General features: G+C 43.2%; 1 protein-coding gene across 1 annotated transcript in view; it reads right to left on the reverse strand.

Annotated features, from left to right (window-relative positions):
• The window catches only part of LOC124048773 (WD repeat-containing protein 70), an 88781-nt gene that overhangs the window by 15483 nt on the left and 50767 nt on the right, over positions 1-22531 (reverse strand). The window contains 4 exon segments of the mRNA XM_046369840.1: positions 5222-5322; positions 11815-11953; positions 12176-12260; positions 12893-12992. Of these exon segments, the coding sequence (XP_046225796.1) occupies positions 5222-5322; positions 11815-11953; positions 12176-12260; positions 12893-12992 (425 nt within the window).

Raw genomic sequence — 22531 nt, forward strand, 5'->3', positions numbered from 1 at the left:
AATAAAACACATAAGGAATCTTACATCTTCCTTATGCAAAAAACCACAACAGACAACAAAATCATTTAAAAAGTACATCTAAACGGTTTTAAAATATAATTTGATACACGTTAAGCTGAAGTTGCTCATCTATGGCCTTAATATTGGGTCAAATGACATTCATTATACCCAAATCATTTAATGTTTTATACGAATAGTTTGAGCCAAAACGACATAAAAAACACAGTTTGAAGCTTCTATTTATTTTTTCACCTTTATTTAACCAGGTAGGCCAGTTGAGAACAAGTTCTCATTTACAACTGCGACCTGGCCAAGATAAAGCAAAGCAGTACGACAAAAACAACACAGAGTTACAAACAAACGTACAGTCAATAACACAATAGAAAAAATTATATGTACAGTGAGTGCAAATGAAGAAGATTAGGGAGGTAAGGCAACAAATAGGCCATAGAGGCGAAATAATTACAATTTATCATTAATACTGGAGTGATAGATGTGCAGATGATGATGTGCAAGTAGAGATACTGGGGTGCAAAAGAGCAAGAGGATAAGTAACAATATGGGGATGAGGTAGTTGGGTGTGCCATTTACAGATTGGCTGTGTACAGGTACAGTGATCGGTAAGCTGCTCTGACAGCTGATGCTTAAAATTAGAGGGGAAGATAAAAGACATCAGCTTCAGTTATTTTTGCAAATCGTTCCAGTCACTGGCAGCAGAGAACTGGAAGGAAAGGCAGCCAAAGGAAGTGTTGGCTTTGGGGATGACCAGTGAACTATACCTGCTGGAGCGTGTGCTACGGGTGGGCGTTGCTATGGTGACCAGTGAGCTGTGATAAGGCGGGGCCTTACCTAGCAAAGACTTATAGATGACCTGGAGCCAGTGAGTTTGGCGACAAATATGTAGTGATGGTCAGCCAACGAGAGCATACAGGTCGCAGTGGTGGGTAGTAATATGGGGCTTTGGTGACAAAACAGATGGCACTGTGATAGACTACATCCAGTTTGCTGAGAAGAGTGTTGGAGGGTGTAACAAGGTTATGTATCGCATCATGAGTGAAGGAGGCTTTGTTGCGAAATAGGAAGCCGATTCTAGATTTAATTTTGGATTGGAGATGCTTAATGTGAGTCTGGAAGGAGAGTTCAGTCTAACCAGACACCTAGGTGTTTGTAGTTGTCCACATATTCTAAGTCAGAACCGTCCAGAGTAGTTTATTTTATTTTTTATTTTACCTTTATTTAACTAGGCAAGTCAGTTAAGAACAAATTCTTATTTTAAATGACGGCCTAGGAACAGTGGGTTCAGGGGCAGAATGACAGATTTGTAACCTGTCAGCTTGGAGGTTTGAACTCGCAACCTTCCGGTTCCTAGTCCAACGCTCTAACCACTAGGCTGCCACCCCGTGATGTTAGTCGGGCGGGAGGGTGTAGGCAGCAAAAGAGCATGCACTTAGTTTTACTAGCATTTAAAATCAGTTGAAGACTACGGAAGGAGTGTTGTATGGCATTGAAGCTTGTTTGGAGGTTTGTTAGCACAGTGTCCAAAGAAGGGCCAGATGTATACAGAATGGTGTCGTCTGCATAGAGGTGGATCAGAGAATCACCAGCAGCAAGAGCGATGTCATTGATATATATAGAGAAAAGAGTCGGCCCAAGAATTGAACCCTGAGGCACCCCCATAGAGACTGCCAGAGGTCCGGATGGGAGAACAGGCCCTCCGATTTAACACACTGAACTCTATCTGAGAAGTAGTTGGTGAACCAGGCGAGGCAGTCACTTGAGAAGCCAAGGCCATTGAGTCTGTTTTTTAACTTGGCTTTCAAAGATTTTCGAAAGGCAGAGCAGGATGAATATAGGTCTATAACAGTTTGGGTTTAGAGTGTCTCCTCCTATGAAGAAGGGGATGACCACGGATGCTTTCCAATCTTTGGGGATCTCAGACGATACAAAAGAGAGGTTAAATAGGCTAGTAATAGGAGTTGCAACAATTTCTAGATTGTCTAGCCCTGCTGATTTGTAGGGATCCAGACTTTGCAGCTCTTTCAGAACATCAGCTGTCTGGATTTGGGTAAAGGAGAAGCGCGGGGGGGGCTCTTGATTTATTCCACATTTTGTTGTGTTACAGCTGGAATTCAAAACGTATTAAATATGCACAAAAGTTTGGGGTCACCTAGTAATATCCTTGTTTTCCATGAAAACATACATGAAATGAGTTGCAAAATGAATAGGAAATAGTCAAGACGTTGACAAGGACATAAATAATGATTTTTAATAATAATTGTGTACTTCAAACTTCATCAAAGAATCCTCCATTTGCAGCAATTACAGCCTTGCAGACCTTTGGCATTCTAGTTGTTAATTTGTCGAGGTAATCTGAAGAGATTTCATCCTATGCTTCCTGAAGCGCCTCCCACAACTTGGATTGGCTTGATGGGCACTCCTTACGTACCATACAGTCATGCTCCCACAACAGCTCAATAGTGTTGAGATCTGGTGACTGTGCTGGCCACTCCATTATAGGCAGAATACCAGCTGACTGCTTCTTCCCTAAATAATTAATGCACACTTTGGAGCTGTGCTTTGGGTCATTTGTCCTGTTGTAGGAGCAAATTGGCTCCAACCGTCCACAGGACATGGCATGGAGTTACAAAGCTGAGTGATAGCTTCTCCTTCTTCAAGATCCCTTTTACCCTGTACAAATCTCCCACTTTACCACCACCAAAGCACCCCCAGACCATCACAGATGCTGTCAAGAACTCCTCCAGCATCTTAATTTTTTCTGGGTCTTACGAAAGTTCTTCTTGTGATCGCAAAACCTTAAACTTAGATTTGTCTGTCCATAAAACCTTTTTCCAATCTTCCTCTGTCCAGTGTCTGTGTTCTTTTCCCCATTTTGATCTTTTATTTTTATTGGCCAGTCTGAGATGTGGCTTTTTCTTTGCAACTCTGCCTTGCTGGCCAGCATGTTTCAGTTTTCAGCTGCGCTAACATAATTGCAAAATTTCTAATGATCAATTAGCCTTTTAAGATGATAAACTTGGATTAGCTAAGACAACGTGCCATTGGAACACAGGAGTGATGGTTGCTGATAATGGGCCTCTGTACGCCTATGTAGATATTCCATAAAAAATCTGCCGTTTCCAGCTACAATAGTCATGTACAACATTAACAACGTCTACACGGTAATTCTGATCAATTTGATGTTATTTTAATGGACTTTAAAAATATATTTTCTTTCAAATACAAGGACATTTCTAAGTGACCCCAAACTTTGGAATGGTGGTGTATGTTTTTTCTCACCCATCTCCACACAATATCCAATCATTTAAAAAAAATGTTTGCAAATGAAATAAAAAAATAACTCATTTGCATAAGTATTCACACCCTTGAGTCAATATGTTGTAGAAGCACCTTTGGCAGCGATTACTGCTGTGACTATTTCTGGGTAAGTCTCTAAAAGCTTGGATTGTGCAACATTCGCCCATTATTATTTTCAAAATTCTTCAAGCTCTGTAAAATTGGTTGTTGATCATTGTTAGACAACCATTTTCAGGTCTTGCCATAGATTTTCAAGTTGATTTAAGTAAAAAATGTAACTCGGCCACACAGGAACATTCACTGTCTTCTTGGTAAGCAACTCCAGTGTAGATTTGGCCTTTTAGGTTACTGTCCTGCTGAAAGGTGAATTACTCACCCAGTGTCTGGTGGAAGGCAGACAACCAGATTATCCTATAGGATTTTGCTTGTGCTTAGCTCCATTCCATTTACTTTTTATCCTGAAAAACTCCCAATTCGTTAATGATTACAAGCATACCCATAACATGATGTAGCCACTACTATGCTTGAAAATATGGAGAATGGTACTCAGTAATGTGTTGTATTGGATTTACCCCAAACATAACACTTTGTATTTAGGACAAAAAGTTAATTGCTTTTCCAATTTTTTTGCAGTATTACGTTAGTGCCTTGTTGCAAACAGGATGCATGTTTTTGAATATATATTTATTCTGTACGGGCTTCTTTCTTATCACTGTCAATTAGGTTAGTATTGTGAAGTAACTACCATGTTTTGATCCATCCTCAGTTTTCTCCTATCACAGCCATTAAACAATCTATTTTAAAGTCACCATTGGCCACAGGGTGAAATAAAAGGGATATACAATGTCTGCTTTTTTTTTTTTTTTACCCATCTACCAATAGGTGCCCCTCTTTGCGAGGCATTGGAAACCTCCCTGGTCTTTGTGGTTGAATCTGTGTTTGAAATTCACTGCTCGACTAAGGGACCTTAAAGATAATTAAATGTGTGGGGTACAGAGATTAGGTAAAAATCTGGTTAAAAACTATTATTGCACGCAACTTATTATTTGACTTGTTAAGCACATTTTCACTCCTGAACTTATTTATGCTTGCTATAAGAAAGGGATCGAATATTTCATCTTTTTTGTCGTGTGTGGGCCAGTGAAAAAAAGTCTAAATTTATTCAATTTTAAATTCAGGCTGTAAAACAACAAAATGTGGAAAAAGTCAAGGGGTGTGAAAACTTTCTGAAGGCACTGTAGTTACTAGTAGAATAACGTTACAATGCAAATGTCATGTGTGAATATATATATATTTTTAGTCGTTTTGGAACTAAAACTCCCTTGCACTGGACGGCTTTTGCATAGTTGTTTGGGTGGGCTGGCCCTCATCTGCTCTTCAAGGAAACAATTCCCATATTTCGCTTCAGGAGCCATTTTTGTCTACAAGCTGTGGGCATGGAGGTATGTTTTCGTTAGAAGAAGCCATGCTGTCGGCATTTGCTCTCCCCTCGCTTGCTTCCCAAAAGTGGCTCTCGCTGTGTCAGCTGCATGCACAAGCGCAAGTAGCCTGGCTAGCTTACTACTGCCCCCTTGAGAAGACTCAGACAAATTACTAGACAGACTCAATCCTTTCAATCCGTACATGACGTGAGACTTCACATATGACAGAACTACGGAAAGTAACAAAAATTCTAGCGCCGACCCGTTTGTCATGTTCTAGTATCAAAAAAGCACCGACGTTTCTGTATACCGTACAACGCTACTTCAGACCAATTATCAAATGTGCACACTATCATTTCTCAATGGGAGTTTGTACAGTGAAGTCAGAAAAAGACTGATGTACAGGACAGCTAAAAACTCGCCATGCAAAAAGACAACTTCCGTCCGCAGCTACCGTAAAGGTAAGCATTCTCAGCGCAGCGTACCTGTGACTCTTGACAGGGTCGTAGTAGACCTTAGCCAGTCCGTTTCCAGTCCCCACCATAATCTGATTCAGCTTGGGATGCCAGAGACACCGCACCACACCCTGAAAAATACACAAAGAGAAACAGACAGGAGATGAGCTTTTTAGAAACATGGTGAACATTCGATTGTAACATGATTAAAACAATTCTTAGTGATAACCGCTGGAGCGGACACAGGCAGGTTTTTAACTGTCGGAGGGGTCTCTGCATTAGCTGACTATATTTGGTCGTCAGGACGCAGCCGGGATCCTTCAGTCTGTGTATGACAGATGGCTCGCTGCCAAGGGCAAATGTGACCACGCTCATCCAGAGTGTGTGTGTGTGTGGTGTTTGTGTGTATGCAAAAGTGTTTAGCAGTGATGAAGCACCTACGAGTGCATGTGTGTAGAGACTTCCAGTCGATAGGTTGAAATTCTGAGAGTTGCAAATCAGATGTGTGGCAGCTAACACAGTAGTGGCTGGACGTTGGGATTTTTCTGAATGTAGAGCAGAATCCTCAGGCTATTTTGAGCTCTCTTCATCCCTCTCTCGAAGACCCTATTTGTAACAGCGGGGCCAAAACAGGGGCCAAAACAGAGGAATGGAAGAGGATGCATTGCTCTCATGCATAGGGATGGCACAATTAGCGTACAACCGTGTAACCGACGGTTGTAGACAAAAACCATAATGAAAATAAAATATCCTTCATAACAGTGAAATGTCAAGTGTTCCATGAGCTGAAATAAAAAGACCACAGAAATGTTTCATACGCACAAAAAGCTTATTTCTCTCAAACTTTCTGCACAAATGTGTTTACATCCATGTTAGTGAGCATTTCTCCTTTGACAAGATAATCCTTCCACTTCCATATCGATACACAGGTGCATCTTGTGCTGGGGACAATAAAAGGCCACTTTAAAATGTGCAGTTTTGTCGCACAACACAATGCCACAGATGTCTCAAGTTTTGGGGGCGTGTACAATTGGTATGCTGACTGCAGGAATGTCCACCAGTGCTATTGCAAGATAATAGAATGTTAATTTCTATTCCATAAGCAGTCTCCAACGTTGTTTTAGAGAATTTGGCAGTACATCCAACCGGCCTCACAATCGCAGACCACATGTAACCACCCCAGCCTAGGACCACCACATCCGACTTCTTCACCTGTGGGATCATCTGAGACCAGTCAACTGGACAACAGACAAAACTGTGGGTTTGCACATCAACCAAAGAATTTCTGAACAAACAAAAAACATCTCAGGGAAGCTCATCTGTGTGCTCGTCGTCCTCCTTAGGGTCTTAAAATGACTGCATTTCGGCGTCGTAACCGACTTCAGTGGTAAAATGCTCACCTTCGATGGCCACTGGCATGCTAAAGAAGTGTGTTCTCCACGGATGAATGTATGGCGTCGTTTAGGCGAGCGGTTTACTGATTCCAATGTTGTGAACAGAGCGCCGCATGGTGACATCCTGAGGCCCATTGTCGTGCCATTCATCCGCCGCCATCACCTCATGTTTTAGGATGATAAAGGTTCTGTACACAATTCCTGGAAAATGGCCCAGTTCTTCCATGGCCTGCATACTCACCAGACTTGTCACCCATTGAGCATGTTTGGGATGCTCTGGGTCAATGTGTATGACAGCGTGTTCCAGTTCCTATCAACATCCAGCAACTTCGCACTGCCATTGAAGAGGAGTAGGACAACATTCCATAGTCAACAATCAACAGCCTGATCAACTCTATGCGAAGGAGAGGTCACGCTGCATGAGGAAAATGGTGGTCACACAAGATACAGACTGGTTTTCTGATCCACACCCCAACCTTTTTCATAAGGTATCTGTGACCAACAGATGCATATCTGTATCTCCAGTCGTGAAATCAATGGATTAGGGCCTAATGAATATATTTCAATTTACTGATTTCCTGATATGAACTGCAACTCAGTAAAATCTTTGAAATTGTTGCATGTTGCATTTATATTTGTATTAAATGTACATAGACCATGGTCATTTGTCTGGCCAATTACCGTCATCCAAAATTCCATGACCGTCAGAGACCTACTTGCTCACACTGAGGTGCAATTTCCTCTATGCATGACTGTGTGTGTGACAGAGAGGGAGGAATAGTGATGATTTTTTAGTTCACAAAGCATAGCGTTTTGTATTAAAATAAATGATGAAAACGGTTTATGAATGATGCTGGGCAGTGGGCAGTACTACAAGCAGAGACCATGGATGGAGTATTAGTGTGTATGTGGAAATCAGTGGCCCAGTGGGGGATGGGACAGGATGGGGACGGTTAGGACTAGGGGTGGTGTGCTGTGGGCAGGGTCTGTGACTGGTTGAAAGCTGCTTAATGCCCAGCTGTTCAGATTCCCACCGGGCTCCAGTTGGTAAGGGGACCAACACACAGCAACCAAAACACACACATACTATTAGGAACTCACCTATTCCCACAATAGCTATGCATTACACATCATGCACTTACATAAACGCAGTCAGCCAAACAGCCCCTCACCACAACATCCCAGATCCTCAAACACTTGCCTAGCAGACCCCCGAGGCACCTCCAGCAGCTCTGTGGTGACGGGTGAGTGAGTGTAGTGGACATGTCAGGGTTAATCTACCCCACTGACCATGTGGCGAAGTAATTGATGATTTAGAAAGATCTAGAAAATGCTCCCAATTAGAACTTTAAGAAATGTGTAAACATGCTGCACAAACGTATCTGGACAGAACTGTGTCAGTGTGTGTGTGTGTATAGCGTAATGAACCAAAGCGCCCCTTGTAGAGATGCTTCAATGACAATCAATGGGCAGTGTGTAAAACAGCCTATCACAGTCGCTATGGTACCGGAGCACATCATTCACATCACATGCATAGCATTGAGGAATTCCGTTCCACTCCAGTGGAGGCTCAATCACAGTTCAGAGACTTGACCCAGCAGCACCCCAACACAGGCAAGAACCAAGTAGAACCGAGCCTAGCAGAGCTCAGCCCAACACAGGCAAGATCAGCAGAACCAAGACCAGCAGGACAAGTCCGATCCAACCCAACTGACTCAGCCCAGCCAGGTATGGCCCAGCCCAAGCCAGCAGAGCTATGCGGTAGCCTCGCTGAGCAGTAGAGGGTTCCAATGTGGATATTCAGAGCCGTGTGTTTACAGTGTGGGGAATACACTGTTTACACTCCTACTCCACACAAGGTTGTAAGGACACATCCATACAAAGCCTAACTATCACCCCCCCCTTTTCCCATGCCACAGCTGACTATTTACCCACAGCAGACAGAAATATAGCGTTGGTGCCATCAAATGGGAAAATCTCTACTAAAGTATCCGAGTTTGCCTGAGCACCCCATAACTGAAATCAGAATGACCTCCAGATAGGCCCTTGTGGAGGAGCAACGTACTGAGCCACAAAGAGGAGAACCACCATGGACATTGGCCCACCTTCCACCCTCCTCACACTAAAGATGAAAGCATCTCTATCAAAGAGCAGGAGAGGAAGGCTACTGTTTGAGAGCCATCAAGCGTGAGAAGTGAAGTGTTGCGAGTGCAGACATCAACACACAGATGTGACACACACTATGAGAATGTGAGGCTGGGACAACGCCTCACCGACACACAACACCCAGCCACCAGAAATAAATACCCATTACACCCACAGGGTCTTTGCCATTTCTCCCCAGAGGAATCTATCGTAGGGTTCCCGGGACTGCTACATCCACCAGGACTCTCACTGATAGGTATTTCTCAGAGGTATTTCCCACTGTACCTCAGCTGGAGTGAGTCTGTGAGTCCTCACCTGGTTCATGCCCGTTGTCATCGACAGAGATAAGCTTAGAGTGGCTGGAGTATTTACCTAACCCAGGCTAAAAACTCCTCCACGCCATAGCACAGCCTATGCCCCTGGTCCAGGGGTTATGAAGACTGTTTAGTCGGAGATGATTGGTAGCCCTGCCTTTCACTCGACCGTCTGGTACACCGCTTCATATAGACAGCACTTAAATTCTTAACCCATCTCAGAGCGGGGACGGCTGGTGTAAACACAGTAAACAGCTCATTGGTCAGGTCCCTCGAGTGCACGTCGCCCCAGAAATAACTACATCTGCTGCAAAGACAAACGTTTAACACCTCAGAGATTTGCTTATCTGATTTGGAATGGGGTAGATACTAAATATACATGGGTACATGCACTTAAGAGTTGTGTCTCTCTCTCTCTCTCTCTCTCTCTCTCTGTAGGCTGTGCCAGGCCGGCTGTCAAACATACATGGAGAGGAGACGGCAGCCGGCTGGCAGGTAGGGTGCAACGCGACCGCTGTAAACCCCCAGAGGATAGGAGAACCTAGCTGTCCAGCCTGGACCAGAGGGATACTGAGTTAGCCTCTGTCAGACCTCACTGTTTTGACTACACATACAGTCTGAAAAATCCACTGGAGGTCCGGGGTGGGCAGGAGAAAGAGAGAGAGAGAGCAAGGAGAGGTGGAAAGGGATTGGTAGAAGAGAGGAGAATGGAAAAAGGTCTGCGCTGCGCATACTTTACTGTACCACATGACACAGAGAGAACATTCTTTCAACCTGGGGCTGGCGGTGTGGTTTCAATTCTCCACAGACAGAGCTCTCTCTCTCACAGCAGCCTTCTGATCTGGATCCCCATCTACCCTGGTGAAGGGACCTATTCTGATCAGCTAATGCTAGACAGACGCTGCAGTGGAGTGTCGGTGAGAAGAGCGTCTGGAGCTGCTGTATCTCCAGAAGATCATTTTTACACCTACGTGCCCTTTGCCATGGCAACAAGTAGCATGTACAGAAGGTTCCCTACATGCTAGATTGCAGAAGACATTACTTCACATGTACATTAATATGTGTATGTGAATGGTCTATACAATGTTTTGCTAGTTAGACCAGTTAATTCTCTATCCAATGTTTAATGAATCAATTGGAAAAGCATCTTCTGCCAATACTTGACGTGGTTGATTGGCAGAGAGTAGGGTTACATTACGCCTCTCTTTCCTGGCTTGGCTCGGCCCCAAACCGTGTTCCTGACTCTTTTCTCCTGGCTTGGATGGGTTGAGCTGGGTTTTCCAGTTGTCCCTGCACTGAAAGATGATCGTGCTACTGGCAAACCACAGAGTTGGGGGAAACATCAGAATTCTGCTCTCATTCAGAGATAGCACAGGTGGCCATGTTTAGACCCACAGCCATAACTCAAGGCAGATGCTTAAAGAGAAAAGGCTAACACTGTTGAAATGTAGCAAGGATACATGTAGGCTAATTCTGATGTTCAGACACACATGCATGGCTTGAATTAAATGACGTGATACAAAGGTGAAACAAAGCTTAAGGTCACTTGTTCCATGAATTGTTCATAATGAAATCTACATATCAACAGGGACACGTATTGGAGGGGCTGTGTGAGCCTCTATAATAACACACATTTTCAACCAGCAGGACTGTTAAAACATAACTTGGCCATCAAAAAACCCTCACTGCTACTTACACAAGGCAACAGAACCAGTAGACACCAGGCCTGAGGGATTAAGTTTAGCATTCAGCAGTATCAGAACTTACTAATAGAGTTCAGCAGTATCTACAGTATCAGAACTTACTAAGAGTTCAGCAGTATCTACAGTATCAGAACTTACTAATAGAGTTCAGCAGTATTTACAGTATCAGAACTTACTAAGAGTTCAGCAGTATTTACAGTATCAGAACTTACTAATAGAGTTCAGCAGTACCTACAGTATCAGAACTTACTAATAGAGTTCAGCAGTATCTACAGTATCAGAACTTACTAATAGAGTTCAGCAGTATCTACAGTATCAGAACTTACTAATAGAGTTCAGCAGTATCTACAGTATCAGAACTTACTAATAGAGTTCAGCAGTACCTACAGTATCAGAACTTACTAATAGAGTTCAGCAGTATCTACAGTAACAGAACTTACTAATAGAGTTCAGCAGTACCTACAGTATCAGAACTTACTAATAGAGTTCAGCAGTATCTACAGTATCAGAACTTACTAATAGAGTTCAGCAGTACCTACAGTATCAGAACTTACTAATAGAGTTCAGCAGTATCTACAGTATCAGAACTTACTAATAGAGTTCAGCAGTGTGCACTATTCCCCAGGATAACCTTCCTATCCTGCCTGTACAGTCACAGTAGTGGTTGTAAAGTAGCTCTAACCCCTGCTGGGGATAATTCATCTTGGGATAAATGGGAAATGACCTTAAACCCCGTAATCTGAACAGACAAGACTTATTTCCTGCCCAAATGAGAGCTTACACTGATGTAGGAGAGTTTTAAGATGGAACACAAGGACAAACCCCAAATCCTGAGAGGAAATGACATTTCAGGGACTTTCTAGGGAAGTCTGCAATACTGCCTCTGTTGCAATCTACATAAATGAATGTTGCCCCTTCAACCAATTATTACAGTTTGATTATCAATGTACATGTTTTTATTATAACGTCTGTGAATCACCACAATTAAATGAAACCTGAGGATACGATGTAGTCATTCTGGTCAGTTATTATTAGTGTTGCAGTCAGAGTTAAATAATGTTTCTCACCGCGTTGGTGACATCTATCTCATAAACCTTCTGGAAGGAGGCTCTGTCAAAGAACACCAGCTTCCCGTTGCCCTCGTCCTTCTTCACCGACGTCCCCGTCACCAGCAGCTTGTCATCAGGGCTGAAACAGCAGTCTGTCCTGTTCGGGACACAGTCACACACCACACTTCAGCCAGCTGATACTAGACAAGCACATTATTTTTTTATTTTTTTAAGTCATGTCCTTCAGTTGTTCTCAGGAACTGTACCCTGCACATGTAGGTAGTACCAACCAGTTATATTAAAGTAATCACAGGAAATCCCATAAAGGGTGTTCAAATCACCAATGATTAATCAAGGGAATAACGACAGGAGTACTCACATGGAGAAGAAGGCGGAAAGCCCTGTAGCCACATTCAGAGGCTTCTTGAAGTTACGGATGTCCCAGGTCTTTAGAGTGTCATCACCTGGCAGAGAAAATGGAAGTTATTCAAGAGGTATTGTAATTATTTCACGGTGCACTGATGTACAACGCCCTCCTGTGTTACACAGTCTGGTCAGTCATGTACAGTAAAATACCGTTTGTTCTTAACTCAACAGTGACCTTACGGGGAACTATAATGGTTAAGGAACACTGGCACCCTGATGAAAGAGTCAACACAGGCATGATCTAAGGCTGAGGCATCGCGGGCCAAGCATACAGCCCACTCAGAGGGACGTACGGCTAGAACAGAACACACGCCAAGACGGAGGAAACCCCTCTGCTTTTGTGTATGGAAGATCTGCATGTGTGCTGCACAGCTTCACTGATGGTGACAGACTGGCTGTCTTTATTTACACTTTGGGGAAGAGATGAGCTCTTTCCCCGCTGAAACAACAGACTTGTGGATGCGTGTTCAGACATGACATCTCCCCTGAAAGCACGGGGTCAGGGCTGGGGCAGAGGGACTCGCTCCAACGTATACACACACAGGCACAGAGCTACAGTACAGTGTTGTTGAACGCACAGTCAGGCAACACTGATGTCCATGTTATACTGGTGGTGTACTGTAGTAAGAAAGGAAATGGGTAAGTAGTGAAGCAGGCTGATAGATCCCACCTCCTCGAGAGGCCAGTGTTGTCCCGTCGTAGGAGAAGGTGAGACAGGAGGTGTCTGTTCCTGGGGCGTGGGCCTGGCGACAGTGGAACTTGGTGTGGACCTGAGGGTGAAGAGGATAGAGGTCAAAAGGTATGACAAGTAAAGGTGACCCAACATTCACATAGACATCGTATCAGACTGAACATCCCAGGACATCGTCTCAGTGGCGGAAGTGCTGTAGCAAATGCATGTTCCCTAGACTGTCAATCACCTTTGGTGAACTTCTAAACGTTCTTCTAGAAGTTTTCTGTCACCAACGGATGTTGAACTCTTACCACTCCAGTAACATAAAGACTTATTCATGCTCCATCTCTTCAAGACAACATACGGTTTCAATTAGCGCCTAAAACACCATACCCTCAAAACCACCATGTTGTACGATACGCTCAGACCTTTGCAGACGGTACAGACACAGTGTGTGATTTTAGACTCTGGGGGTTTACCTTGGCAAGCTGAGCTGCCCGACTACTAGTCTTTTATTTTTCTCGATTTAAATCCGAAACACATAATCATAACTCAAGACGTATGTCCCACACCACAATACATAGCAGATAAACCACTTTGTCCTAACCCTTTTAAGGCATTTAGGTTGGAAAGCTTACAAGGCTTTACACGTGACTGGGGTCAGTTATAGTGACGTTAATAACACTGTAAACACCACCTGTCAGGGGCGTCATACATTTGCACAGACATATCAATACTAAAACGAAAACATGGTTGACATTGCAGCATGTGACGTGATCAACACGTGCCACTCCCTCCATGGAAGCCACATGATTTTTCAGCCCAGAGTCAAATCTATTGAGGGCTCTGAAACGGCCTGACAGTGCTAATGCTGGCTAAAACGCCCTCACTGGTTAAAAAAGCTGATACAACAGAATTTCACTTTGAGTAGTGCTTTTATAGATCATCTATTGAAAAGCTGTTTATGAGTCTCGGAGGGGGGGGTTGACGTGTAGTACATTCAAGATACAGATTATTTAGATAAAAGCCAATCAGACTGACAAGTGGCCATGTGAAGTCAAGTTCATCCACCAACATTCATCTCAGCTCCCTAACCATGTCCCCGCTGAAGCAGACTGCAGCAATCCAAGATAGCCTCCCATCCAACGTGGTTCCTGTGTGCTCCACTGCATCAGCTCCTGTTGCGGCAGAGGCGCTGTGTGTCGAGGTCCACAGGTCTAGACTATTGGCATTGCCGCAATGTGCCTTCAGGATGGAATGGCAAGGAGAGTTATAGCTTTTGCTCCACAGCACTAAACCAAAGCCACTCAGACCGATGAGAAACAACACGGAGGAGGAACACATTTGCACAACCCAGCACACACAGAGTAAAAAAAAAAAAAATGTAGATTACCAGAATAGAATGATATATTATAAACTGGGTGGTTGGAGCCCTGAATGTCGGTTTATCAGATCGTGTAACATGGGTATGACAAAATAGTACTTTGTGCTGTTCTAATAATGTTGGTAACGAGTTTATAATAGCATTAAGGCACCTCTGGGGTTTGTGGTATATGGTCAATATACCACGGCTAAGGGCTGTATCCAGGCACTCCTTAGCTGTGGTATATTGGCCATATAGCACACCTCCTCGGGCCTTATTGCTTAATTACTGTATATCATAGCGAATCTCGGCTTTACCTGTGCTGAGTACAACCAGACTACCCACATAAATCACAACCAGACAGCTTTCAGCACTGACGAAAAGGACTTCCCAGCACTCAAACATACACAACCGGGATTTATGTATGTAAACCTTCAACTCTAAACGATAACCAAATACATCAATGGTAAATTAAATATAGCAACAAAGGAATTTCAGTCAGAGAGCGAGAGAAGGAATTTGAAATGGAGGGATGGTGGGATAAAGTAGAGGGAAAAGATAAGAGAGCTAGAGAAAGAGAGAGCATATATTGCCAGAAAAGGAGACAGAGGAATGAAACAGGTGGTGCTGTATTGACGAGAGAGGGAACAGGGTCATAAGCACCATAGTAAGTGGAGGGAAGTTATTAAACTGGGAAAGAAACAGAACGCTGCTGTATACTTTCAGCTTCAGATAACACACACATCATCCACTCACTGCGTTTTATCACTCAACGTCTCTCTCCGTCTATTCCAGTCCTCTCTACCATTTGGCCTCGACGACTTCTTTTCTTTTATCTCTCAAGTATCTCATATCCTCTGGGGCAAATGGTTTTCGAAGAGTGATTGCTAAAAGCTTCGCTTGTATATGTTTTTTTTTTTCCCATGTTCAAAAGTTTAGAATGTTAAATGAACAACAGGGGAGAAATCTCAACACAGAGAGAGGTATGACCAGGACAATATCTGGAAGCACAGCACTCTTTTTGACCTACAAATAATTCATTTTGCATACCAGAAAAAGTACTTTAGCTTTTCAAGCTGTAATGAATGTGAAAACCAAGCACTAAGTTCATATTCTGGGTCAAATTATCTCATTTACGAGATCCTAGATATTCTTGAAAATTAAGAAGTCCTTACTTTTGCTAAACAGAGCAATGTGACCCCTGGTTGAGCTATGGGAACTGGGGTCGTTATTCTCCCAGCCCAAAACACAGACATGAGGTAAGCCTTGTTACAGGGAGATTTGATTACTGTTGACATGACATATTCATCCCTTTCCCTGCACCGCTCTCCTCAGTAGAGGACTGGGAAAGGTGAGGGGAGAGACACAGGGGGGGGGGGGGTGACATAGTTACAGCTTCAACCAGGAAAGGGTCTTCTGAGAACTGGGAACCCTGCTGAGATACAGCAGAGCACCAAATTCTTCTCATTTCACTCCTCAGGCTGGAGAAAGAAGCTTCCTAATAGTGATCTAGAATTTTTACAATTATTTTACCTTTATTTAACTAGGCAAGTCGGTTAAGAACAAATTCTTATTTTCAATGATGGCCTAGGAACAGAATCACACTGACTTATAGGTATCTCACCTAAGGCATGGGGAGTATCAACCGTCATTGTACCAATCAATCACACAATGCATTTGTGTTATTTCAATCCAATCCTATACTGTGTATTTGCTGACTACATTCTTACAGGTTTTAATATGTGTTCATTTCCTGATGTTGGTTTACTTCCAGTGTTAAGCCTAGCTTCCTGTTCTGCACCAGGTTGTGAAACTCGACTCTTCGTTTGAAGCTTGTCTCAGATTTCTCGCTCTCCCCTTCCTCAGTATGGAGCAATAGGTGGCCCCTCTATGAATCCCTGTCCCACACACACACTAAATTATATGCATGGATGAAAACAGATTGGGCTCAGAGCCTACAACTAGAGGTTGACCGATTAATTGGCATGGCTGATTAATTAGGGCCGATTGCACGGTTTCATAACAAATCGGTAATCGGCAATGTAATCGGACTATAGCCGATTACATTGCACTCTACGAGGAGCCTGTGTGGCAGGTTCACCACCTGTTACGCAAGTGCAACAATTTTTTTAAATTAATTTTTATTTTTTATTTAACCAGGCAATTCAGTTAAGAACATGTTCTTATTTTCTGACGGCCTGGGAACAGTGGGTTAACTGCCTGTTCAGGGGCAGAACGACAGATTTGTATCTTGTCAACTCAGGGGTTTGAACTCGCAACCTTCCGGTTAATAGTCCAACGCTCTAACCACTAGGCTACGCTGCCAATAAGCCAAGGTAAGTTGCTAGCTAGCATTAAACTTATAAAAAACAATCAATCTTAACATAATCACTAGTTAACTACACATGGTTGATGATAATACTAATTTAACTTGCTTGTCCTGTGTTGCAAATAATCAATGCGGTGCCTGTTAATTTATCATCGAATCACAGCCTACGTCGCCAAACGGGTGATGATTTAACAAGCACATTTGCGAAAAAAGCAGTTGTTGCACCAATGTACCGAACCATAAACATCCATGAGTTTCTTAAAATCAATACAAAGTATATATATTTTTAAACCTGCATATTTAGTTAAAAGAAATTCATGTTAGCAGGCAATATTAACTAATTATGTCACTTCTCTTGCGTTCCGTGAAAGCAGAGTCAGGGTATATGCAGCAGTTTGAGCTGCCTGGCTCATTGCGAACTGTGTGAAGACCATTTCTTCCTAACAAAGACCATAATTAATTTGCCACAATTTACATTATGATGACATAACATTGAATGTTGTGCAATGTAACAGCAATATTTAGACTTAGGATTGCCACCCGTTCAATAAAATACGGAACGGTTCCGAAATTTCACTGAAAGAATAAATGTTTTGTTTTCGAAATGATAGTTTCCGGATTTTTACCATATTAATGACCCAAGGCACGCATTTGTGTGTTTATTATATTATAATTAAGTCTATGATTTGATATTTGATAGAGCAGTCGGACTGAGCGGTGGTCGGCAGCAGCAGATTTGTAAGCATTCATTCAAACAGCACTTTCCTGCGTTTGCCAGCTACTCTTCGCAATGCTTGAAGCAACTCCCGAGATTAGGCTGGCAATACTATTGTGCCTATAAGAACATCCAATAGTCAAAGGTATATGGAATACAAATGGTATAGAGAGAAATAGTCCTATAATTTATCTAATAACTACAACCTAAAACTTCTTAACTGGGAATATTGAAGACTCATGTTAAAAGGAACCACCAGCTTTCATATGTTCTCATGTTCTGAGCAAGGAACTTAAACGTTAGCTTTCTTACATGGCACATATTGCACTTTTACTTTCTTCTCCAACACTTTGTTTTTAATTCAAATTGAACATGTTTCATTATTTACTTGAGGCTAAATTGATTTTAATGATGTATTATATTAAGTTAAAATAAGTGTTCATTCAGTATTGTTGTAATTGTCATTATTACAATTGTATTTTATTTTAAATCGGCACTGGAATTTTTTGGTCCTCCAATAATCGGTATCGGTATTGAAAAATCATAATCGGTCGACCTAGTTTCATCCTTGGAAGGGTCTGATAAAGATCTACCACAAGCACAACTGTTCCTGACCTTGTTATCAGAGTAGCGTTATATCAATATTACAACCGCCACACCCAGCACACACAATGACACATTACTTCACACACCTGAGCCACCTTGTGAGGACCTCTGTCTAGTCAGCTTTACGATCAGGCTCTGAACTCTTGCTGGTTGTGAGGATCAAGCTGCCCAACTCCATCCCTGAACAGCTGCTTTGATCCTTCATGGAAATCAACAAGTCCTACTCTCTCTCTGTGTGTGTGTTTTAGAGAAAGATGTCAGTGTATTTTCTGAGCCAATCTCCTCTACCTTATCTCTCCATCTCCCCCACAAAACATTTCTCTAAGTCATAAAGCCTTAGCCAAAATGCAGGGAATAAAATCTCTTCACTTTATGATGTAGAAACAGGTTAAGAACCATATTGGAGGCTGTCAGTGGCATTCCTTTGCCACAAGGCAAATCTCCCCGTTCCCTGACTGGCTGGCTGCTAGTCTACCAGTCCCAGCTGTGATGGAGGCTGTGGTATTATGGTATTGTGTCTGTAGGAGGCAGGATGCATTCAGCCAGACAGACAGGCCCAGCTGGGGCAGTTTGTTCACACTCCAAAGGGTTCCCTGAAGACAGGATCGTAAAGAACGCTGAGTAGCTGCTCCAGCTTTCTGTCAGGGTCTGGGCTTCTCCTTGAAACATTTTCATTGGGCCTGTGTTTTTAGACCTCTGCAGGCAGTTCCTAGCCAAAGTCCCTGGCCCAATCTTTTATGGCCCCGGGATTTACTGGTTTACAGTGACACTGTGCAGAGTCACATTGCTGCTGCGTTGAGGTCCCATTAGGCCGGTGACTGTAAATGATGTGTTGGCCAGCTCTGGTCCATTTACCCAGGCAGGTATACAGTGTGTGATTAGAATAAAACAGGATGGAGGTTTATCACCAAATTTGACTTCATGCCATCACAATATGCATATGAACAGTATGGATTGAACACATTAAGATCACAAAGGACTGTATGTTCCTCCTCATTATGGTGTGCAGGACTTCACACAGACGTTTCGTAACGGCTCTGTACTACACTAACACTGACCACTGCTTGATTGAAACCACCCCTCGAGTGGACGCACTTTGTACTCTGGAGGGCTTGGAGGAGAACACTGACGACATAACATTCCGTACGTCTCTGTGGGAATGTTCTGGAACCGAGGCCAGCGTCTCCACGCACCGCTTTCACCCGTACGTCACCCATTCTTAGTGTGAAAGGCTTCCCAGCAGCACCCTAAAGTACCACTGCACATTACCTGGCAACCTTGGACATGAAACCGGGTGATTCTGGCACAAATGCAGTAATAACAGCAAGCCACGCAATCACTGCCGACCCTACAGCAGCAAGGCTGAGACCTTTCTTGACTCCCATCACAGGATCAATCAATCCCACGTCAGGGTTCAGGAGCCTGATCTGTCATCCTCAATAATCCTTCTTCGGTCCGAGCACTAGATCAAGGTCGGCTGGATAATTGATATTGTCTGTCGACATTTTCTGCCCATGAGTAATAGAAGTGATACGGCAAGAGATGGACTTGATCCTAACCTCTTCAGAGTGAAGAGGAGTAGCAGTGAAAGGGCATCAGCAGTGAGTTGCTAGGAAGTGGGTCTAAATCTATGCGAGTGATAAGAGTCAAATTGATTACGTTTTGTCATAATGTTTTCTGGGGTCCTCTATTTAAATCACAAACATGTCACAAACATGTCCTTGTCCCAGGGCTAGGGTTCTTACAAATGTGTAGCGGTAAAGGGCATTCAGTGAAAACTTGCCCCTCCAGCCCAGGTGGCCAGGGAACACACAGTGTTATTGTAAGCTGCTATGGGATGCTGGGTAAATATTTAGTCTGGGAGAAGAACCAGTAATAAATTATAGAGCTTTTACTCAATCTCTCTGAGCCTGCTGTTATAGCCATGCAGGGGTGGGGGGGGGGCAAGTCTCTGGGATCTGTTAGGGCTGGCAGGACAGGAATATAGCAACAGAAAACTCACTAGCATCACTCAATTCACAGACTCTCTGGCAGACGTGAGAAAATGTGAAACTAAAAGCATGCCTGCTACAGATAAAATCAAAGGTTCATGGATCGTAATAATACAAAAAAAGTATTGTTACATTTGTGAATATAAAATGTTCGAATCTCTAAACAAATACCGTCCTCTGTCTGAGCCCTGTTTCCCGACTTACTGCACAGAGAGCCTGCCGATATCAGGCCTGCCTGTCACTGTCTCACAGACGTCCCCTCACACTAAGTAACAGTCACATCACACGCACACTAATATTCACACACATTGAGCTACTCAACCCTGTCCACAGAAAGGTCCTCAGCGGAACGGAGGGATCGGGGGAGCTGCTGGAGGCATAAAGGGGAAACCCATACGCTCTGTATCATCTCCTAACATTCCTTAAGCCAATTACTACGGTCCAGGATTTAGCTGTTAGCAAGGCAGACGAGCATGAATGACGGTCAACATTTGGATTAATGTTGTCCTGATTTTGTTTTGGTTAAGCGAAATAGAAGGGGAAAACAAAGCAAAAGCTAACATGGGAAGAATAAATAAAGAGATGATGAAAGTCCAGCTTCAGCCTTGTAGAGTACTAGAGTACCTTGTGAATAGTCTACTCTAGTGGGATAACAAGACTTGTGAAATCTGGCAACAAACACTAAGGAAATGGACATAACTAGGAGGAAATCAAACTGGAGTGATGTCCTGACATTCTGACACCTCCTCAAACTTAAAGAGATTGCCTCAGTAGGCCTCTTGCCAGGTCCAGAGTGCTCTCTCTCTCTTTCCCCCTCTCGGGGGTCAGGTCTGTCTGTGACAGCTGTAAGTGAGGCTGTGAGCGATAGACTGCCAAACCTGCTCTCTCCACCGATCCCTCCACAGGAAGCTGCGGCGTGTCATTTCTTCCCACCACCCCGACACAGACCAGAGATGTGTCACCCACCGGCCGCAAAAGCCCCCAACAAAGGTAGGATCATGGGTAGACAGTCAGGCAGGACATGGAGAGTCCGGGAAGAGGAGAAGTGAAGATGTGACTGACCGTCTGAGCCGGGGAAAAAAGGCCTGTTTCTCCTCAGTCTGTAGCCAGGCAAGAAATTCTACTCCATGAGAGACACTCGACTGAAGCAGATTGAGACATATCCGGGTGCTGAATGCAGGTCATTTTCCTCCACTGTGAAGGGCTCTATAAAATCTGTTGTATTTTTTGGCTGATTCAGTTATTTTCTCCCAAATTCCATTTCATCAGTTTCCGTTTCCCCCTGTTTTTTTTCAGGTTTTCACTCTGAAAATCACACCTTTTTAATAGACAAACAAAGCTTAAACGACATCAGGAGACCACTTTTGAGGTCTGGGGAACTATATAAAAAAATAACTTTTGGGTGTAATTACCCTTTAATTCCAGTGGGCACCTAGCAAGTGGCTGTTTAGCAGTGTTTCTGTTGAGCACAAATAAACACCCACTGGATTGATGCAAATAATCATTATATCCTTCTCCCAGGTAAGCAGAGGCTACTTTGTAGTTCATATTTAAATGAGAAGGTTTGTTGGGAAAGCCTTTCCATCTACCAGAAGACTGTTATCATTAGCATCATCGCTAATGGCTACAAAAAGTGGTAGACGTGCACACAACTCACAGACAGGGGCATGCTCATTGCCTCTTGAAAGTTGCAGGAAATATGAATCACTGATGCATTCTGTTCATGCTTATGATAAACTTGGACAAATGTATTCATTTAAGACATTTAGTCGATTGCCTACTTAGTTCAATAAATATTTGAATATTGTTGAATTTCGTTTTTATGTGATTCTGTCCGCGTTCTCCGCATTGCAGATTTGAGTTGAAGGTCCTAACTGTGATGCTTTGTCACGTATCTCCAGAGAACAACTGAACAGTCAGGCAAATGTGAAGAACGCTTCCCAGGATCCAAAATACACAATTAACCGTGCAGTTGGGATCAGAGAGATGGATGGAATGCACACTTTGATTACTTAATTAAGTAATAGTGGAAAAGTACAGAAGAGAGTGGATTTGATTAGGCCTCCCAGCAACCTCCATGTCTGCCCACTCAATCATCACACCCCACCACAGATAGACTCTTATTACATCACTGGCTATTTTTCACTGGGCTAAGTTCAGGATGACGGATAGCCTGTGGAGCTTCGCTTAGGTTATATACTTTACTACAGCCACGGCTGAGTTATGCCAGAATCAGGCAGCAGTATTGTGTAATAGTGGACTGTTGACCAAAACATGCAGGGTATTTCTGAGGTTAAAACCCCAGGTGGATGGAATATGTTACTCTTCTGTTGTTGTGCAGTTCACATGCACTCGAAAATTCAGTTCGCCATGAATAACATTAGGCGAAACTCTAGGGCCACCCAAATAGAGTTGTATAGCAAGTCTACTAAGCTATGAATTGATTTACTGTTTCAGTGGAAGCATCCTCCATCTAGCTAGTAATTCACAGTATCCTCTCCGCCAAGCTGTTCACACCATTAGTTGAACCCTCGAATGTGACATTATCACTCTAGGAATTCACCCCAGGTGTAGCACTTATTTCTCAATGCCAGAAACGCATATAGTTGTAACTTAGATCACCCCAAGAAAA

The sequence above is a fragment of the Oncorhynchus gorbuscha genome, linkage group LG11 (assembly GCF_021184085.1).
Source record: "Oncorhynchus gorbuscha isolate QuinsamMale2020 ecotype Even-year linkage group LG11, OgorEven_v1.0, whole genome shotgun sequence".
NCBI classification, from domain to species: Eukaryota; Metazoa; Chordata; class Actinopteri; order Salmoniformes; family Salmonidae; genus Oncorhynchus; species Oncorhynchus gorbuscha.